The sequence below is a fragment of the Cetorhinus maximus genome, chromosome 20 (genome assembly GCF_964194155.1).
Source record: "Cetorhinus maximus chromosome 20, sCetMax3.hap1.1, whole genome shotgun sequence".
Taxonomy (NCBI): Eukaryota; Metazoa; Chordata; class Chondrichthyes; order Lamniformes; family Cetorhinidae; genus Cetorhinus; species Cetorhinus maximus.
The window spans coordinates 62,073,934-62,093,492 of NC_135898.1; the positions used below are offsets into that span (position 1 = coordinate 62,073,934).

Sequence of the window (19,559 nt, forward strand, 5' to 3'; positions counted from 1 at the left end):
TGAAGAGAAACTAGTTTTTAGCGTTGCTCACCCAAAACCCACAGAGATATCAAAACAGTTTTATTCACAATTTCCCACTCTTCTTTTACCCATTGTCAGGTAGTTAGTACTACATGAAGATCAGACTAGTGGATTAGAACATTTTTCCCCACAGAATGGAACAGAGTTTTAGCAAAATCAGATAGGACTAAATGGTTAACTCTTTCCAAAAGGAGCTTGGCTAAATACCCTGTTGCAAAGGGGAATTGTAGCCTATAGGAGCCTATGTAGACTGACACAACTAAATGTTCTATTGTGCACAACAGTTCCTGAACTGCTGAGTGACGGCTGAAATCCGGGGAGGGTGGGAAGCTGAGGATGTTCATGGAGAACAGCAGACCACAGGATAAGGTAAAGCTACGAGAGAACTATTTTGGAGCCTTGCTAGAAAATCTTGGGAAATCAAAGAGTGGCTATTAAAGGTTTTCCTGTAGGAGGTCAAATGGATGTACATGGTCTGTAAAAGGAGTTGGCTGGATGGGACAAAACCGTTAGCCTCTTTCCATGATTTTATTTTTGCCAAAGTTTCTGTTCTTTGTCTTCTGAGGTGATATGATTCTGCATGTGCCGTGCATTCTTTGTAATAGTGAAGTCCCTCGAGAGAATTTCTGACCATGAAGTGCACCATAACCAAGCTTGATCATAAACTCATCCCAAATCCAGACATGTACATTTTCCAATGAGTTGCTCTGGATAGTGGTCAGAAGGAGGTGGTGGGCTTATTTTTATAGCCTGGCATTGCTGAAGCCAATTGCTAGTGCTCCAAATCCAGTTAAGTTTAGTCAATTGAGTACAGGTTAGGGATCACCCCTGTAAGCCCTGATCTCAATGGCTCATTCACACATGGCCTTACCGGCTGCTCTGTGTTTCTTTTTTTTGCTTTAACTGACAGGATATGCATAGAAAAATTGGAAATAGGAGAAGACCATTCGTCCCTTCAAGCCTGCTCCACCATTCAATCTGATCATGGCTGATCCTCTATCTCAACGCCATACTCCTGCTTTCTTCCCATACCGCATGACTCTTTTAGTATCTAGAAATCTATCCATTTCCTTCCTAAATATATTCAGTGATTCTGTGGTAGAGAATTCCACAAGTTCACCACCCTCTGAGTGAAGAAATTTCTCATCTCAGTCCTAAATGGCCTACCCCATATCCTGAGACAGTGACCCCTTGTTCTAGGTCCCCCAGCCAGAGGAAACATCATCCCTGCAACCAGTCTGTCCAGCTCCATCAGAATTGTATGCATTTCAATGAGATACCCTCTCATTCTTCTAAATTCCGTTGAGTACAGGTCTAGTCAATCCAATCTCTCCTCATACGGCAATCCTGCCATAACAGGGATCAGTCTGGTGGTGAACCTTTGCTGCACTCCCTCTATGGCAAGTATATCCTTTCTTAGGTAAGGAGACTAAAACTGCACACAATACTCCAGATGTGGTCTCACCAAGGCCATGTAGAGCTGCAGTAAGACATCCTTGCTCCTGTACTCTCATATCACTCTCATATTACTTGCAATGAAGGTCGACATACCATTTGCTTTCTTAACTTCTAGCTGCACCTGCATGCTTGCTTCCAGTGACTGGTGTACAAAGACAGCCAGGTCCCTTTGTACATCAACATTTTCCAATCTATCACTATTTAAATAATACTTTGCCATTCTGTTTTTCCTACCAAAGTGGATAACATCACACTTATCCACATTATACCACATCTGTCATGTATTTGCCCACTCACTCATCCTGTCTAAATCACCTTGAAGTCTCTTTAGATCTTCCTCACCACTCACATTACCACCTAGTTTTGTGTCATCAGCAAACTTGGAAATATTACATTTGGTTCCCTCATCCAAATAATTGATATGTATTGTGAATAGCTGGGGCCCAAGCACTGATTATTGTGGTACCCCATTAGTCACTGCCTACCACTCTGAAAAAGACCCATTTATTCCAACCCTCTGTTTCCTGTCTGCTAACCAATTCTCAGTCCACGCCAATATAATACCCCCAATCTCATGTGCCTTAATTTTTGCACAGTAACCTCTTATGTGGGACTTCATCAAAAGCTTTCTGAAAATCCAAATACACCACATCCACCAGTTCTCCCTTACCTATTCTACTAGTTACGTCCACAAAAAAACAACAGTAGGTTTGTCAAACATGATTTCCCTTTCATAATGTCTAATCCCATCGATATTTTCTAAGTGTCCTGTTATCACATCCTTTATAATAGGCTCAATAATAGATTCATCCTGAACCACTCTCATTCACCTCCTGTGGGAAATTTCCAGTTCTTGAAACAAGTCATTTATGATCTTTTGATTGGAAAGTAGTTTGTGGTGAAGGAAATCCTAAAAGGGAACGGTAACTAAAATGCAGATTGATGGAAACAATAGTTACCAAACTCTTCGCATACATTCACCATTTCACTATCACTAGAGGTCATGTTTCAGTTGTCTTGACCGATGCCATGCAAGAAGGGAAACTCAGAACAAGGTCAGCATCTCACATTACCCTCATGTTACTTCTTTGGGAAATGTTTAGAATCTGGGTTATCCCTCCTCATTGAAAAGAACAATGTGGACAGAAGGAGAAAACAATGAGAAAATACAGAAAACAATTGCAACAATCGGTACCATTAATGCTACACTTCTAACATGAACATGTGGACACGGTTCCTTTCTATTTATAAGTAGATTTCTGACTTTGCACTCCCAGTGAGGAGCTTAAGCCTACGAGTATAGCATATCCGAAATTTGTACTTGCTCTTGATATGATTTTCCAACCAAAATGATTTACAAAATTGGACCAAGTGCACCTGATCAGGGTGCAAGTGCACCCTGCCAGGAGCACGATGTTAAAAAAACTATAAATATACAGTGGTTAAATTCAGTTGAAGTTTTCAATGCAGCACAAAATGAACATTTAGAAAATCATAATATTTCAAATACTGATCCAGAATATGATACAAAGGACGCTCACATTGTTCAGTGTATAACTTTTACTGGTTGAATATAAGTTGTGTATTTCAAAATAATAACAAAAAGTACATATTGGCTGCAAATAATCTTAAATGTTAGGCAGCAGATACAAACACTAACTAGATAAATTCTTTAAAGGGCAGATAAAATCGCTTCACAGATCATCATTATTCAGTTCACATCCTTAATAAGTAAGCCGTGTTTGAAAAATATCAAAAATGTTTTAGTCAGTTAAAGTTCTGAAGCATTGATTTTTTTCCTGTTTCTGATTAAGGGTCCTGCTCCTACCTGCCTCATTTCCTTATAACTGTGGTGTTTGAAGTCAAGATCATCTGTTGTGGTGACTTCATTTCGCCTGTGGTAGTAATTGTTAGGATCTGAAAGTAAATGAAACACAGAATTTAGGCTCCAGTTTGTTAAGATCAGTAAGATTAATAAGACTTACAGGTGTAAAACAGGCAGAATAAGGCCCAGTTTTAAGGAATTGAGCCATTTTGATGACTTCCCAGGCAGATGCCTAAAACAGGTATTTATGTCTTTAAATAGGTGTTAGGCATATTATTTACATATTACTGAAACTGGGATATGCAACAAGCAGGGCACATGTTGGGCCTGCTGCCTAATTGCTCAGATTCTGCAGCTGGTGAGGTGCTGAAGGTAACTTTCTTCAGAAAAACATTTTTAAAGATTCTTCCTGTGGAGCAAGGAGGAGCAGAAGCACTCCTCCATCCTCCAGAATGCTCAGGATCCCCCCCAAACCCAACAAACAGCCCGCTGCCATCTCCAAACCTCCCTCCTGGGTCTTATCTTCGGCCACTGTCAGCGAGATATGGGGGGGGCCAAATATTCTGAGTAAAAATTGTGAGCTGCCTCTGGAAGCATTCTAGGCACTGAGAGCATGTGCCAAAGATGTTATTAAGTCCCCATTTCATGCTGGTCTTAGGCCTACTGGTTGGGACCAATGCTATATGTGGGCTCTAAAATAAACTCAAGCGAATTTCTACCTCAAACATCCATTCTAGAAAAGGTCAGAAACATTAGGAAAAAAAGAGAATCCATCGATACACTAATCAGAGAAAGGATGTCAATATGCTTAAATGGTCTTAAAACTGCGAAGTAGAAAACAGAAATATGAAGTATTATCAGTGAGATAATGCAAATAGACAGGGCAGAAACGTTCCAGATTTGCACTAAGTGTGGTAGAGGGCGGGTAAAATGATGTTTTACCCACCGGCTGCAATGGTGGCTTTTCATGCCATTGCACGCCATTCATCCCAAAACTGTTGCATTGGTTATGTATCCCCAGGAAACATGCCCTTTCCATGGCAGACGGACTCTCATTCGCCCACCAAGCCATCACCTGGCCACTTCGTCATGCCGGGTGCCATATTTAAAGTGCAGCCGCGCGTGCGTACACCACTCAGTGCTTCCAGCCCAGGATGGCTGCACGGAAGACATGGCCCTGAAAGGCAAGAAGACTGCAGCTCCTAGGTTCAATGACATGTCCCTTGAGCGCCTTTTGGACATAGTGCAGGCCCAGTGTGATGTCCTCTTACCCCGCTGTGGCCGCAGGATAGACAGCAGCATTGCTTATCCAGCTTGGGAGGTTGTGCCAGCGATGATGGCAAAAGAGGACAGCAGCCCAGTGCCACAAGTGGATGAATGATCCCCTCTATTCCGCCAGAGTAAGTCACTCTTCTCACCACTCTCAACTCACAAACCCATCACACATCCACAAGGATCTCTTTCACTGCCAGTTCAAGGGACATCACCATTCACTCTCTCAGACACACTTTCATTGGCCTCATCCCATCCATGGGACCACTCACCACCCACACATGCCAGGCATACTTATTATCTGGCCTGGCAGGCGTCCTGCTTACACTCCCTCCATCTCAATTTATGCAGGACAAGCTGGCACACAACAGGAAGAAGAGGTCACAGACCGGTGGTGGAATGCCCGAAATCAAGGTCCTCACAGACTTTGAAAACAGAGCCATCCAGCTGGCCGGCAAGGAACTGGACCGTTCCTGTGCTGACGGTGAGGTCGGCATTGCTCTACCAAGTGAGGACCCAGCAGTGCAATATCCATCAGACAACCATGCTGTGAGTGATGTGTCCTGTTTCACAGGCCACTGCCATGCACTAATTATCTCTCCTTGCTTTCACAGGCACATCTTGGAAACTGCCAAGAGAGTGCATGACCCAGGGCCTCCAATCAAGCCCTGAGGGAAGCTCAGAAGAGGAATCCGCTGAAACCCTCCCTAAGGACCTGTCATAGCGCTCACCCACACCCTCCACCAGCACAGAGACACACACCTCAGTGAGACCTAGCTTTAGAGTAGCCTGGGGATCACAATCTGGTGAGCACATCGCACTTTCTGATCCTCAGCAGGCGGCAGCAGTGAATTCCCAGGTGTCCATCACTCGGAGGACTGCTGGAGGGCAGAAATTTGCTGAGTCCGAGTCAGATGACGAGCCTCTGGACTCGGTCATGTCATAGTTGCTGGAGCTGCAAAGGCAAACTCGGGAACGTCAGGAAGGGATGTCCGCTGCACTCCTCCGATTGCTACCTCTGCCCCACTTCACTTGACCGATTGGCGGCAGCTTTGACCACTGGACTGGATGCTGTGCTCTCAGCTCAGGTGCAGGCATTCTCCTAACCCACACTGCATGACTGCACTGTTAGCTTTAATCATGGGGGAGATTGATCCAAACTGGGATGATGACATTGAAAAAGGCTGTGAGCGCCTCCACCAGTGACTGCTCCATGGCCAGCTTTAGCAAGGAGATTGTACAATGTGCCCAGTCATCCAACTGTTCTGCAGTCCACTAAAATGTTCATTAGTTTGCAGTCTGTGCCAAGGAGTGAAAAGCTCTGGAGTACTTGGTGGCTCTTGAATGTCTCTGTGTTGCTTGAGTGGGCAGGTAAGCTAGAGGTCCAACTCCAAGCATGTCAATGTGGCTGCAGCTGAACTGTCTCAGCTGCAGAGGAAAGGTCTCTTTTTATACAAGGCTTCCCTAATGTGTGGCCGCTTCCCTCCACTCCCACCCTGCTAGTACTTGTGCACCTTCAACTTTGAAGCAACCCTTGTTCCCCCCCACAATGCGCCTCAACCACAGGGCATCCCTTACATCCCCCCCCACCCCACCCCCGTCTCCCAACACACCTCAGCCACAGGGCAGCCCTTGCCCCCTCGCCTCCAACACGGCTCAACCTTGAAGTCCAACGGGTGACCCGGGCGAGCGCTGCGCAATGTCACTGTGCACTCACCTCCGAGTTCCCCTCAAATTGCAGCCCGCCAAATGCATGCCTTATATATGCTGTTGTGAAACTCATTGGTGTAGGCAGACGATTGAGCGGGGGGGAGGTGTGGGGGTGCGGCGGGGAGGTGTGGGGGTGTGGGGGATGTTTCTGGCGGGCTGAGGTTCCCCAAGGTCCGATGACAGGAAACGCAGCCCATCACCGACGGGCTGAGCAGACGATTGCAAACTGGTTTCATGACGTCGTGAAGCCGATTTTTGGCCTTCTCACCATATTGTCCGCTCACGCCGCCGAGCACACCCGATGTCAGTGGGCATGGATGTTTCCGTCCACAGAAAAGATAAACAAATGTGTAAGTAGTCAAGGACAAAACATACAAGAAGTCAGTGTGCAATAAAAGCATGGTAAGTGGAGCAAGATATTTGAATTTCCAATAACTGACTAGAAGGATCACATGACAAGATTTTTTTTATATTATTCGTTCATGGGATGTGGGCATCTCTGGCTAGGCCAGCATTTATTGCCCATACTTAATTGCCTATGTTCACATTGCTGTGAGTCTGGAGTCACATGTAGACAAGACCAGGTAAGGATGGCAGATTCCTTTCCTAAAGGGCCTTAGTGAACCATATGGGTTTTTATGACAATTGACAATGGTTTTGTGGTCATCATCAGACTTTTAATTCCAGATTTTTTTAATTGAATTCAAATTTCACCATCTGCCATGGTGGGATTTGAACCTGGGTCCCCAGAGCATTACCCTGGATCTCTGGAATACTAGTCCAGTGAAAATACCACTATGTCATCACCTCTCCATTTCAAGTTAAGAATTTCATTACCATAAACAAACTAAAAGCAACATTATCTAAACACTATTCAATAGGCATCTGATACTCTAAACATAGAGAAGGTCCCCCATTTAACTGTCAAAACCACCAAAAATAGCCCTCCACAGTTATACTTTACGCTATCCCTTAACAGGACACCTCATTCTCCAAGAACCAGTCCAAAGCTATTCTCAGCTTCCAATGGCTTGCATCCTTTTCCATCCTGATAGCTTCTAATTCCCAAGCTGACTTCCACAGCGAGGATTACCCTGGAGATTCTTCCCCTTAGCCAAAGCTAGGCTAATCTTCCAGCCTCATTTAAATTCTCACAAACCTGATTGCTTCAATCCGGGCATGAGCTCCTACCCGTATTCTGAGTGGTGAACAGAGACTGGCTATCTCTATCTCTCTACTCTCTCTCTCTCTCCCTCTCTCACACACATTCTTGCAGACTGATTTGTCTCTGTTGGGTTCAGTGATATCTTAGAAAGCCCTGTAAGCCAATATTATAATGGCTTGCAATGGACTCTTCCCCTCTCAAAGCCCACCTCCATGGCAACGGCAATGTCAATCACAAAGGCCTAGTAACCAGGTAGAAATGCTAATTAGCTATCTTTTATACCCCTGGTCCAACTCCATTCTTTCTTGGAACTAAATAAACAGTTCAGTTTATAAAAACAGACATTCCTAACACCTCCCTGTGAGACTTGGAGACTAACGTCTATCCACCATCAGCACAGCTACACTGGCCATTGTTTACAGATGTGATCATCTTGCATCTTGTTCTCAGCAAATAACATGGGCCCACCCTTTAACCTTTAACAACCAGGCCACCCAGGCTTGTTGTTGGGTCGAATTCAGAACAGGTCACATGATCTCCTTCATTCCTGCATTCTACCCTAAATTAAAGAGACAGTGCCAAAAGATAACAATGTTATAAACTTGTAACATCACAATGAAATTAGGGGACACAAGACAAGCAATAAGGGAATGCACACGAGTGATAATTTGAGTATTGGATGCATTGTTGAATAAATTTCACATGGAATGTTTGTTTTTCCTGCTGTCTTTTATTTCAGAAATGTGGTCAGGACACTGCTGTGATGTCCATAACAGAGGGATGGTAAGGTGGGCAAGTGCTGAGCAATGGGGACCTGGGGATTCATTCGGGAAAACCAAAGTCTGATCGGACATTCACAGACAAGCCATTCAGGATAGTGGACATTCATCAACATGATGTCCTGAGTGTGGTTACACCCAAGGTGCATGATGGGTGAGTGGTTTCCTTGCACCGAACTGCAGTGCCCACAAGGCCGCGTGTGTGCAGTAGATAGCTCCCTGCATCATGGAAAAGCCCTCTACCCGAGCAAAATGCATGCTGTTCCTGCTTCTCTTTTCAGGCAGGAGACAAATGAAGAATCTTCTTCTAGCATTAAGGGCCTCCAGGATGCAACAATAACCACTGAGCTGAGAAATATTGGGAATGTCACCTGTTATAGCCTGGAAGGATCCACTAGCAGAAAAATTCACAGCCATGGTGACCTTGATGGCCACTGGCAGTGCCATACACACCCTGCTCGGAGGCTGCAGATCTGGCTGCAAAAGGTGGCGCAGTTCTGTGACCCCTAATTCATTCTGAAGCCAGTTGAAGTGGGAAACCAGAGGCCAATCTTTCACTTAATATTAGATTTAGTTCCTAAATGCAACATTACAAATGCCTACCTCCTCCCTAACCAACACCCAGTGTCCCAGAAGTCTCTATATTCTCCTGAGTAAATAAAAAAAATTTAACTAATAAACTAATTAACAGTCCCTTAAAGAGGCACTGTAACAAAATACAAAATGTTCAAGGAAACTTACCAAAATTAGATTAAAATAGCATTTCTAGAGCTGATGATGCACTCCAGCCCCTGCAGTGTCCACTGATTGGGGAAGGTCTCAAGTGTACTGACGGACCTAACCACAAAAGAGAGGCAAACAGTCGGGTTGAATAACCCCCTTAACTGCCCGCTCCCTCGACCTATTCATGGCCAGGCCCAGGAACAGGCTAACAAGGAGGTCCATCATCCCTGCCCGGCCCACTTCGCGCCGGGTGACCAAAGATCAGGAGGATGGGGCTGAAGTGCAAACAGAACTTGAGGAGCACACCCGCAAATAATGAAATAGGCGCTGCAACCTTGGCCAAGCTATATACATATGGAACATGACTCAAGGTCGCAGGAAAATACAGACGGCCTGGGAACCCATGAACCATCTTAATCTCCCATTGCATGGGACTGCTTGCAATACCCTCAATGCCAAAACTCAGGTGGAAAAGGGGAGGACCCCCATGTAGAGAGCCTTCTACAGGGGCCCCCGTCACCTCCGGACAGCAGTGCAATGTCACAGCACGTCCGGACGGTGATGAGGGCAAGGAATTGGAGGCTGTGCAGCAGCAGGCGATACAGGAAACACCTCCGCACAGAGTGGAGCGGCATGAAGGGAACTTGGAGCGAGATGGCTGAAATTGTAGGGCTGGGATTCCTGAGGGAGGCGTCAGGACCTGGGGCCAATGCGAAACTCCATCTGAGTGGGGATAAGTCTTACTTTATACTCTTTGAGTATCAATTAAAACAAGTGAACAAACATTCAAATAATCAGCCTCTTAAAGGGGCACTGTAACAAAACCAAAACTTGAAGGAACCTTATCAAAATTAAATTATAGTGTTGTTTGGGGGCTGATGTTGCACTCCAGCCCCTGCAGTGTCCACCTCAAGCATATCGGCAGACACCACGTGCTCCCTCTCCAGGGACACCTGGGCAAGAGAGTTGGAAAGTTGGATTGAATGACCACCTTGGCCAGGCTCAGGAGCAAACTAACAAGGAGGTCCTCCAATCAGCCACCTCACCGCACTGGATGGCCAAACATCAGGAATGTGGGGCTGATGTGCCAGCAAAACCTGAGGAGCAACCGCTCAAATACTGGAAAAGGGGCTGCAATCTCGGACCAGCAGTGTGCAGGTGGAGCATGGACTCCTCAAAGCCACAGAAAATAAAGGCGGCCTGGGAGTTTGTGAACCATCCTGACCGTCTGTTGCTTGGGACTACTGCAGGCAACAGCCCACCAAATCCCCATTGGAAAAGGGGAGGGCTCGCACCTGGGGAGCCTCCACAGGGGGGCCCCTGCCACCTCTGGATGGCAGGAAGGAACGCTGTGGCATGTCCAGACAGTTGAGGAGGGAGAGGAAGTGAAAGATGTGCAGCAACAGCTCACACAGGAAAGCCCCCTGTGCAATGTGGAATGGCACATAGGCAATTTCCATGAGATGGCTCAAATTGTGGTCTCGAGGGAGATTTCTGAACAAGAGTAACTCTCTCTTTATACTCTTTTGAGTACCTGTGAAATAAAATAGACTGAGGAATTAAATAAGTCAATTAAACAAATTGATAGCCCCTTAAAGGGGCACTGCAACAAAAGTCAAAACTTTAAAGAAAACTTACATAATTAAATTAAAATGTTATTTTGGGAGCTAATGTACCGCTCCAGCCCCCTTGGTGCCCACAGTTTGCAGAAGGGCCTCAGGCGGACCGGTGGACATCGCATGATCCCTCTCTTGGGACACCCGGGCATGAACATAGCCGTGGAAGAGGGTAGACTGTCAGGCTGGATGACCCCCTCAACTGCCTGCTTCCTGCACCTGTTAATGGCCACCTTGGCCAGGCCCAGGAGCTGGCTAACAAGGAGGTCCTCCTCCCTGCCCACCCCTTCCACACCAGGTGGCCAAATGTCAGGAGCGTGGGGCTGAAGTCCAGCCAAAACTTTAGGGGCATCCCCTTCAAATAGTGGAAGGGGGCTGCAACTTTGTGCAGTCTACATAAGCTTGGAACACAGGCTCCAAAAGGCCACAGAAAACACAGTGTGTCTGGGAGTCCGTGAAACATCTCAATCTACGGTTGTATGGGACTGCTGTATGAAACACCCTCCATTCCAGAACCATGATGGAAAAAGGGAGAATTCCCACATAGAGAGCCTTCCACTGGGGACCTCCGCCACCTCCAAACAGCAAGGTGGAATGCCACGGTGTGTCTGGACGGTTGAGGAGGGTAAGGAAATGAAAGATTTGCAGCAGCCCGTACAAGAAACCTCTCCATGCAGAGTGGAATGGAAAGGAGGGAATTTCCGCCAGATGGCTGAAATTGTGGGTCTCAGGGTCCTGAGGGAGGTTTCCAAACCAGGGTAACTCTCTTTATATCCTCTTTTAGTATTTAAGTAGGTGGTGGTGGCCCTATATTACAGTTCATTCAGAGTCTGAGTTGCTGTGGCAACATACACTTTTACACGCATGTAGTCTGGAAATATGGGCAGTGATGATAGAGGCTCCAATTTCTTTCCATCACATGGCTGACCAGGAATCTCTCCCGCTCTTACCGCCTACCATTGGTGTGTGTATTTTGCAGGATGATAATCAACCTGTTTGGCTGCCTTATGATCACACTTCCCCTGACCATCAAGTCCTGGGGTGGGACACAAACTCAGAGCTTCCATCTCAGAGATGCTACCCACTGCACCACAAGACCTCCCGAAATGTCACCATCTTCCGTGGTGGGATTCCAACCTGGGTTCCTCAAGCATTACCCAGGGTCTCTGGGTTACTAGTTTAGTGACAATACCATTAAACCAGCCCCCATGATTTATCTCAACCAACTTGCATGGCACTGAAATGTGCAGTGCTACTGAGCTGAATTTTGTGGTTATAATCTCCAATCTATTCCTGTGTCAATCTATTCCTGTCTCAACCTGCTGCTCTGTTCTCCCAGCTCTAATTGTGATAACATCATTGAATATGCTGACAGTGGAGATATTGTTGTTGTAGGACTTCTATCCAGCTGAGGCTGAATGCCAATTCTCTGATCACTCCTCCTACCTCCTTTTGGACATGGCCCATTACTGAACACCACAGTATCATTTCTCAGATCGTACTGATCTCCTGGGGGCCTTGTGGTTCAGAGGTAGTGACCCTGCCTCTGAGCCAGAAGCTTTGGGTTTGAGTTCCACTCCAGGGCTTGATGGCCAAGGTAGATGGGTTCATAATGTGACCAAACAGGTTGAGTATCAGCTTGTTAATAATGGCAAAGGGTAAGAGCAGGAGGGATTCCTGGTCAGCCATGTGATGTGATTGATCACTATCCATAGCTCCAGGCTACAACATGCTTGTAAAAGTGTATGTTGCCATGGCAACTTGGACTCCTTGGGGGGCTGGTTGGTGCAGTTGGCTGGATGGCCAGTCTGGATCAGATTGATGCCAACACTATGGGGTTCGTTCCACTTTCTGGCTGAGGTGGATTTGGGACCTGCCTCCTTACCCTGCCTGGTGGAGATCATGGCGCTGTGGGTCAGACCTGCCTTCGGGGAGAGAAGTCAAGAAAAAAGACTGACCTCATCAGTAGGAGGCATAAATAGAGCTGTCTGAGCAGACCAATTATTTCAGCTTTTTTCTGACCTACACAGTTAGTTTCGATTTGTTCTCATCTCCTTCCCCTGCCCCCATACTCCCTCTCTATTTTCCTAACCTTAATAATTATCTGCTTATCTTTTACCCTACAGTTAGGTGAAAGATATACAGCTGAAATATAAGAACACACTTTTTCATTTTACAGATGCTGAGTGCCCTGCTGTGTGCTTCCAGTACTTTCTTTTTTGGTTTAATTTCCATCAGTTAAGGCTCTTCCATGTAATTGTATCAAACATTTACATCATTCCTTGAATGTTTTTACACTGCTTACACTCCCAAATCCTAACCACTTATTTCCACCACTCCCCGTCTGACTCTCAAAATCAACTTTCCATCCTGGCCAAAACACTGAAGCTGCTTTCATCATAATCATAAGTGACATTCTCTGTTACTGTGAATGTGGTGCATTATATCTCCTCAGCCTCCTCAATTTCTGTGCAGCCTCTGATATAGTCAGCCACATCATTGTTCTGTAAAGTCTCTTCTCCATTGTCCAGCTCAATGGTATTACCCTTACTTGGCTCCACTCTTACCCTCTTGATTGTAGTCCGAGCATCTCCTTCAATGGCTTTTCTTCCAAGCACAAGCTGTTCAGTCTTAAATAATATACTGCTTTTCTAGTAGGAAGAATAGCAAAGCTGTATATTATTTAAATGTAGAGAGATTGCAGAGCTTTTGAGGTACAGAGGAATTTGGGTGGCCTGGTACATGAATCACTAAAAGTTAGTATGCAGGTACAGTAATTGATTAGGAAGGCAAATGGAATGTTTTCATTTATTGCAAGGAGAATGGAATATGAAAGTAGGGATATTTTGCTACATTTGTACAGGGCATTGGTGAGACTACATTTGGAGTACTGCGTACAGTTTTGGTCTCCTTATTTATAGAGAATATAAATGCATTAGAAGCAGTTCCAGAGAAGGTTCACTCAATTGATACCTGAGATGGGCAGGGTTATCTCTTGAGGAAAGGTTGGACAGGTTTGGCCTATATCCATTGGAGTTTAGAAGATTCAGAAGTGATCTTATTGAAACATATAAGATCCTGAAGTGACTTGACAGGGAAGATGCTGATAAGATGTTTCCCCTTGTGTGAGAAATTAGAGCCAGGGGACATGGTTTAAAAATAAGGGGTCTCCTATTTAAGACTGAGATGAAGAGAAATTTTTTTCGCTCAGAGGATCATTAGTCTTTGGATCTCTTTTCCCTAGAGAGCGGTGGATTGGAGTCAATGAATATTTTTAAGACAGAGGTAGATGTGTCTTGACTAACAATGGAGTCAAAGGATATTGGGCATAAGGCGAAAGTGGAGTTGAGGCCACAAGCAGATTGGTCATGATCTTATTGAATGGTGGAGCTGGCTCAAGGGGCTGAATGGCCTACTCCTGCTCCTGATTTGTATATTTATGTGTTTGGAGACTACCAAATTATTGTCTCCTCTGCTACATCCTACCCCTTGGTGACATTATTCATAAATTTAGTGTAAACTTCCACGTATACACTGAGAACATCCAGTTCTTTTGATGTCTCCACTGCCTCTGTGTTTGTCAGATTGCTTGCCTTACATGAAGTATTGGATGAGCCATAATTTCTCCATTTAAATATTGGGATGACTTAAACCATTGCCCTTGCAACTACACCCACCCAGCACCCCCCACCCCGCCCACAAACCCTGGATCATTGACACTGAATCCATTCCTCACTCTGGCTAGAGGTGACAAAAAGCTTAGATAAAAAAATCAATTTTGGAGAGAGGAGGAGAGAGAAGCAGAGTTGGTATGGCATAGAGTTTAGGGATGGAATTCCAGAGCTTAGGGCCTAATTGGCTGAACACACAGCAGCCAATGGTTTGATAAGTGGAGTAGGGGATGCCGGGAGAGGCATACTCGGAAGAAACCAGAATTCTAGGAGGGGTCCAAGGCTGAAGGATGTTGCAGAATTCGGCCAATTGGATTGGTCGGCAGCTCCATCATTCCCAGCAGCATCAGGAAAGCACCAGTGGCCGCTGCTGGGACTGCTGGAGAAGAAAGGATGCCAAGGCCTTGGATCCCCAAAGTAGGTAAGTCTAGGGTCTTGGGCCAGGAGGGTTTGGTTAGGTTAGGGAGAGGGACAGTGGGGTGGAGGGAGTGGCTTTAAGGGAGGGACCGGGTAGGGAGGAAGGGGGGCTTAACCTAAGTGGGGGGAGGCACCCAGCGATTGGCAAAGGGCAGCCCCCGAAGAGCAAACCCCTCCTTTCCTTCCCACCCTTTGAGCACCTAAGGTAAAAAAATTATTTATTTAAATATGTTGGGCTGGGATCCAATTTCGGCATCTGTCCATCTCCCATATTATGGGGGTGAGCTCAGGGGTGGGTGGGAAGGTGGTGGGATGGGCGTCCAGCTCAGAAACATGCCCGCCAGGGGCCCATAAAAATTCAGCCCCAAGCCTTTGGTCTTTCCAATGTTTAACTGGAGAAAGCGGAGGCAGAAAACAAAAATAAGCTGCAGGTCTCTATAAAAATAATTTATCATAGCCTAAAAACTAGCTTGTGCTTATAATTTTCTATTTCATTATGGGAACGTACACATCTAATCTTTAAGTAGCAAACTTTTACTGCTATTTTGGATTCTTTTGTGAAAAGCTTTGAAGGGGGCAGACATTATAATGCTATCTTCAGCACTTCAGGTCATTAGCTCTATTGAGAAAGATGAACTGTGATTTGGACCACCCACCTCTGCTCTGTAGGAGTTATAAATTATTTTAGTTATGAACATTAAATGGGAGGCAGTGGTGTTGTAGTAATGTCACTGGACTAGCAATCCAGAGGCCTAGGCTAATGCTCTAAGCACATGGGTTCAAATTCCAACACGGCAGCTGGTGGAATTTGAATTCAATTAATAAATCTGGAATTAAAAAGCTCCTTTCAGTAATGGTGGCCATGAAACAATTGTTGTAAAAACTCATCTGCTTCATTAATGCCCTTTAGGTAAGTGAATCTGCTGTCGTTTACCTGGTCTTGCTTATATGTGACTCCAGACCCACAGCAATGTGGTTGAATCTTAAATGTCCTCTAAAATGGCCTAGCAAGCCACTCAGTTGTATCAAACTGCTACAGAAAAGTCAAAAAGGAATGAAACCGGATGGATCACCCAGCATCAACCTAGGCACTGAACATTCGGCCCTGTCAACCCCGTGAGGTCCTCCTTACTAATATCTGGGGGTTTGTGCCAAAATTGAGAGAGCTGTCCACAGACTAGCCAAGCAACAGTCTAATATAGTCATCCTCACAGAATCATACCTTACAAACAATGTCCCAGACACCACCATCATCATTCCTGGTTGGCGGCACCATCAGAGGTGACAGTAGTGTACAGTCAGGAGGGATTTGCCCTTGGAGTCCTCAACATTGACTCTGGACCCCATGAATTCTCATGGCATCAAGTAAAAGTTAGACAAGGAAACCTTCTGCTCATTACCACATACCGCCACCCCCCCCACCCACCCGCACCGCTGTCAGCTGATGAATCAATGCGCCTTCATGTTGAGCACCACTTGGAAGAAGCACTGAGGGTGGCAAGGGCACAAAATGTACTATAGGTGGGGGACTTCAATGCCCATCACCAACAGTGGCTTGGTAGCACCATCACTGACCGAGTCCTAAAGGACATAGCTGTCTATGGCAGGTGGTGAGGGAGCCAAAAAGAGGGAAAGAACCTACTTGACCTCATCCTCACCAATCTACCTGTCACAGATGCATCAGTGCATGACAGTATTGGTAGGAGTGACCACCGTACAGTTCTTTTGGAGACAAAGTCCTGTCTTCATATTGAGGATACCCTCCATCGTGCTAAATAGGTAAGATTTTGACTGGGCATCCATGAGGCGCCTCAGTTAATCAGCAGCAGCAGCAGAGTTGTACTCAAACATAATCTGTAATCTCATGGCCTGGCATATCCCCCCACTCTGCCATCAAGTCAGGGATCAACCCTGGTTCAATGAATAGTGCAGGAGGGCATGCCAGGAGCAGTGCCAGGCATACCTAAAAATGAGTTGTCAACCTGGTGAAACTACAACACAGGACTACTTGCATGCCAAACAGCATAAGCAGCAAGTGATAGACAGAGCTAAGCGATCCCACAACCAATGGATCAGACCTAAACTTCGCAGTCCTGCGAACATCCAGTAGTGAATGGTGGTGGGCAATTAAACAGCTAACTGGAAGAGGAGGATCCATGAATATCCCCATCCTCAATGATGGGGGAGCTCAGCACGTCATTGAAAAGGTAAGGGTTGAAACATCTGCAACTATCTTCAGCCAGAATTGCCGAGTGTACGATCCAGCCTACCCTCCTCCGGCGGTCCCCAGCATCACTGATGCCAGTCTTCAGCCAATTCGCTCCCATGATATCAAGAAATGGTTGAAGGCACTGGATACCATAAAGCCTATGGGTCCTGACAATATTCCGGCAATTGTACTGGAGATTTGTGCTCCAGAACTTGCCGTACCCCTAGCCAAGCTGTTCCAGTACAGCTACAACACTGGCATCTACTCAGCAATGTGGAAAATTGCCCAGGTATGTCCCTTGTACACAAAAATCAGGACAAATGATGATCCATCTCGACCTTCTCCTGAGGTCCCCAACATCACAGATGCCAGTCTTTTGCCAATTCAATTCACTCAGTGTGATATCAGGAAACAGCTGAAGGCACTGGATAGTGCAAAAGCTATGGCCCCTGACAACATTCTGGCAATATTAATGAAGACTTGTGCTCCAGAACTAGCCATGCTCCTAGCCAAGCTGATCCAGTAAAACTACAACATGGCATCTACCCAGCAATGTGGAAACAAAAAGCAAGACAAATCCAACCCAGCCAATTACTGCCCTATCAATCTACTCTCAATCATCAGCAAAATGTTGGAAAGTGTCGTCGACAGCGCTATCAAGCGGCACTTATTCAGCAATAACCTGCTCACTGACACTCAGTTTGGGTTAGCCAGGGTCACTTAGATCTTGATTTCATATTACAGCCTTGGTCCAAACAAGGACAAAAGAGCTGAACTCAAGAGGTGAGGTGAGAGTGACTGTCCTTGGCATCAAAGCAGAATCTGACCAAATGTGGCATCAAGGAGCCCTAGCAAATCTGGAGTCAATGGGAATCAGGGGAAAACTCTCCGCTGGTTAGAGTCATACTTAGCACAAAGGAAGATGGTTGTGGTTGTTGGAGGTCAGTCATCTTAGCTCTAAGACATCACTGCAGGAGTTCCTCAGGGTAGTGCCCTAGGGCCAACCATCTTCAGCTGCTTCACCAAAGACCTTCCTTCCATCATAAAGTCAGCAGTGGAGACATTTTACCGATGATTGCACAACATTCAGCACCATTTGCAACTCCTCAGATACTGAAGCAGTCCGTACCCATATACAGTAAGACCTGGACAACATTTAGGCTTCGGCTGATAAATGGCAGGTTACATTATTGCCACGTAACTGCCAGGCAATGACCATCCCCAACAAGAGAGAATCCAACCGCCTCCCCTTGACATTCAATGGCATTACCATCACTGAATCTCCCACCATCAACATACTGGGGGTGACCACTGACTAGAAACTGAACTAGACTAGCCATATAAGTACTCCGGCAACAAAAGCAGGTCAGAGGCTAGGAATCCTGCGGCGAGTAACTCACCTCCTGACTCCCCAAATCCTATCCACCATCTACAAGGCACATTCAGGAGTGTGATGGAATATTCTCCACTTGCCTGGATGAATACAGCTCCCCCATCCACAAACATTCACTCCCTCCACCACCAATGCTCAGTGGCAGCAGTATGTACCATCTACAAGATGCACTGCAGGAACTCACCAAGGCTCCTTCAACAGCACCTTCTAAACCCATGACCTCTACCACCTTGAAGGACAAGGGCAGCAGGTGCATGGGAACACCAGCATCTTCCCCTCCAAGTCACACACCATCCTGACTTGGAAATATATCGCCGTTCCATCACTGTTGCTGGGTCAAAATCCTGGAATTCCCTCCCTAACAGCACCATGGATGTACCTATGCCACATGGACTGCAGCGGTTCAAGGAGACAGCACACTATACCTTCTCAAGGCCACTTAGGGATGAGCAATAAGTGCTGGCCCAGCCAGCGATGCCAACATCCCATAAATGAATAAAAAAATAGTTGTGGCAATACATTGACCTGCACAGCAACAACTAAATGTGAGACAAGTTAGAGGAGAGCAGTAATCCTCAAGAAAGTTTAGTTCTACTCATTGCAGTCTGACACTTTTAGCTGGAATTTTACTCTCTCCTCAGGGCTAGAATGGCAAGTGGGAGGAGGGATGGGACACAAAATTAGGTGCCATATCAGTGGCACCATATGTCACCTGCCCACCTGCCCCAGCCACTGTATATTACCCATGGAGAGTGAGGTGTCAGGCAGCCTGCTCACCCATGGGGCAATTGAGGCCCTTAAGCAATCAATTAATGACCACTAAAGGGTCGCCTGCCACCACTGGGATTTTATCTGTGGTGAGGGAGACTCGCACCAGGTCTCCAGGCTGCCCAGCAACAGTTGTTGAGCTTGGAGGTCATGCTGGGGGGTGATGCCTCTTGGGTCACCCCGTACCCATCGCAGACCCCTCCAAGATGTGAACCCCACCCCTCCACCACACGCCAGCCTGTCGCTGGCGAGAGCCCAGGCTCAACTCACATTGCTGAAAGCCTTCATCACGAACTGGCGCATTCCTAGCAGTGGCCACTGCTCCCAGTGACAATACTGGGAGAAGAGAGCTGCCAGCCATTTGATTGGTCCCACTTCAATCCAATTAAAGACCTGACGGCTATTAAATGACTGTGGGGTGAATAGGCCAAATGCAGGCGTGCTCACCATTGACTTTTATGTTGGGTCGTGGACCCTGTTTCCAGCATAAAATTCAGCCCTTTGTTTTTCAACAATGCCCATGATCGCAGAG

General features: G+C 46.2%; 1 protein-coding gene across 1 annotated transcript in view; it reads right to left on the bottom strand.

Annotated features, from left to right (window-relative positions):
- Window positions 1–19,559, bottom strand: part of LOC144694428 (inactive carboxypeptidase-like protein X2) — a 233,290-nt gene that overhangs the window by 80,977 nt on the left and 132,754 nt on the right. The window contains exon 7 of the mRNA XM_078564823.1: window positions 3,308–3,396. Within this exon, the coding sequence (XP_078420949.1) occupies window positions 3,308–3,396 (89 nt within the window). The remainder of the gene's footprint in view (window positions 1–3,307; window positions 3,397–19,559) is intronic.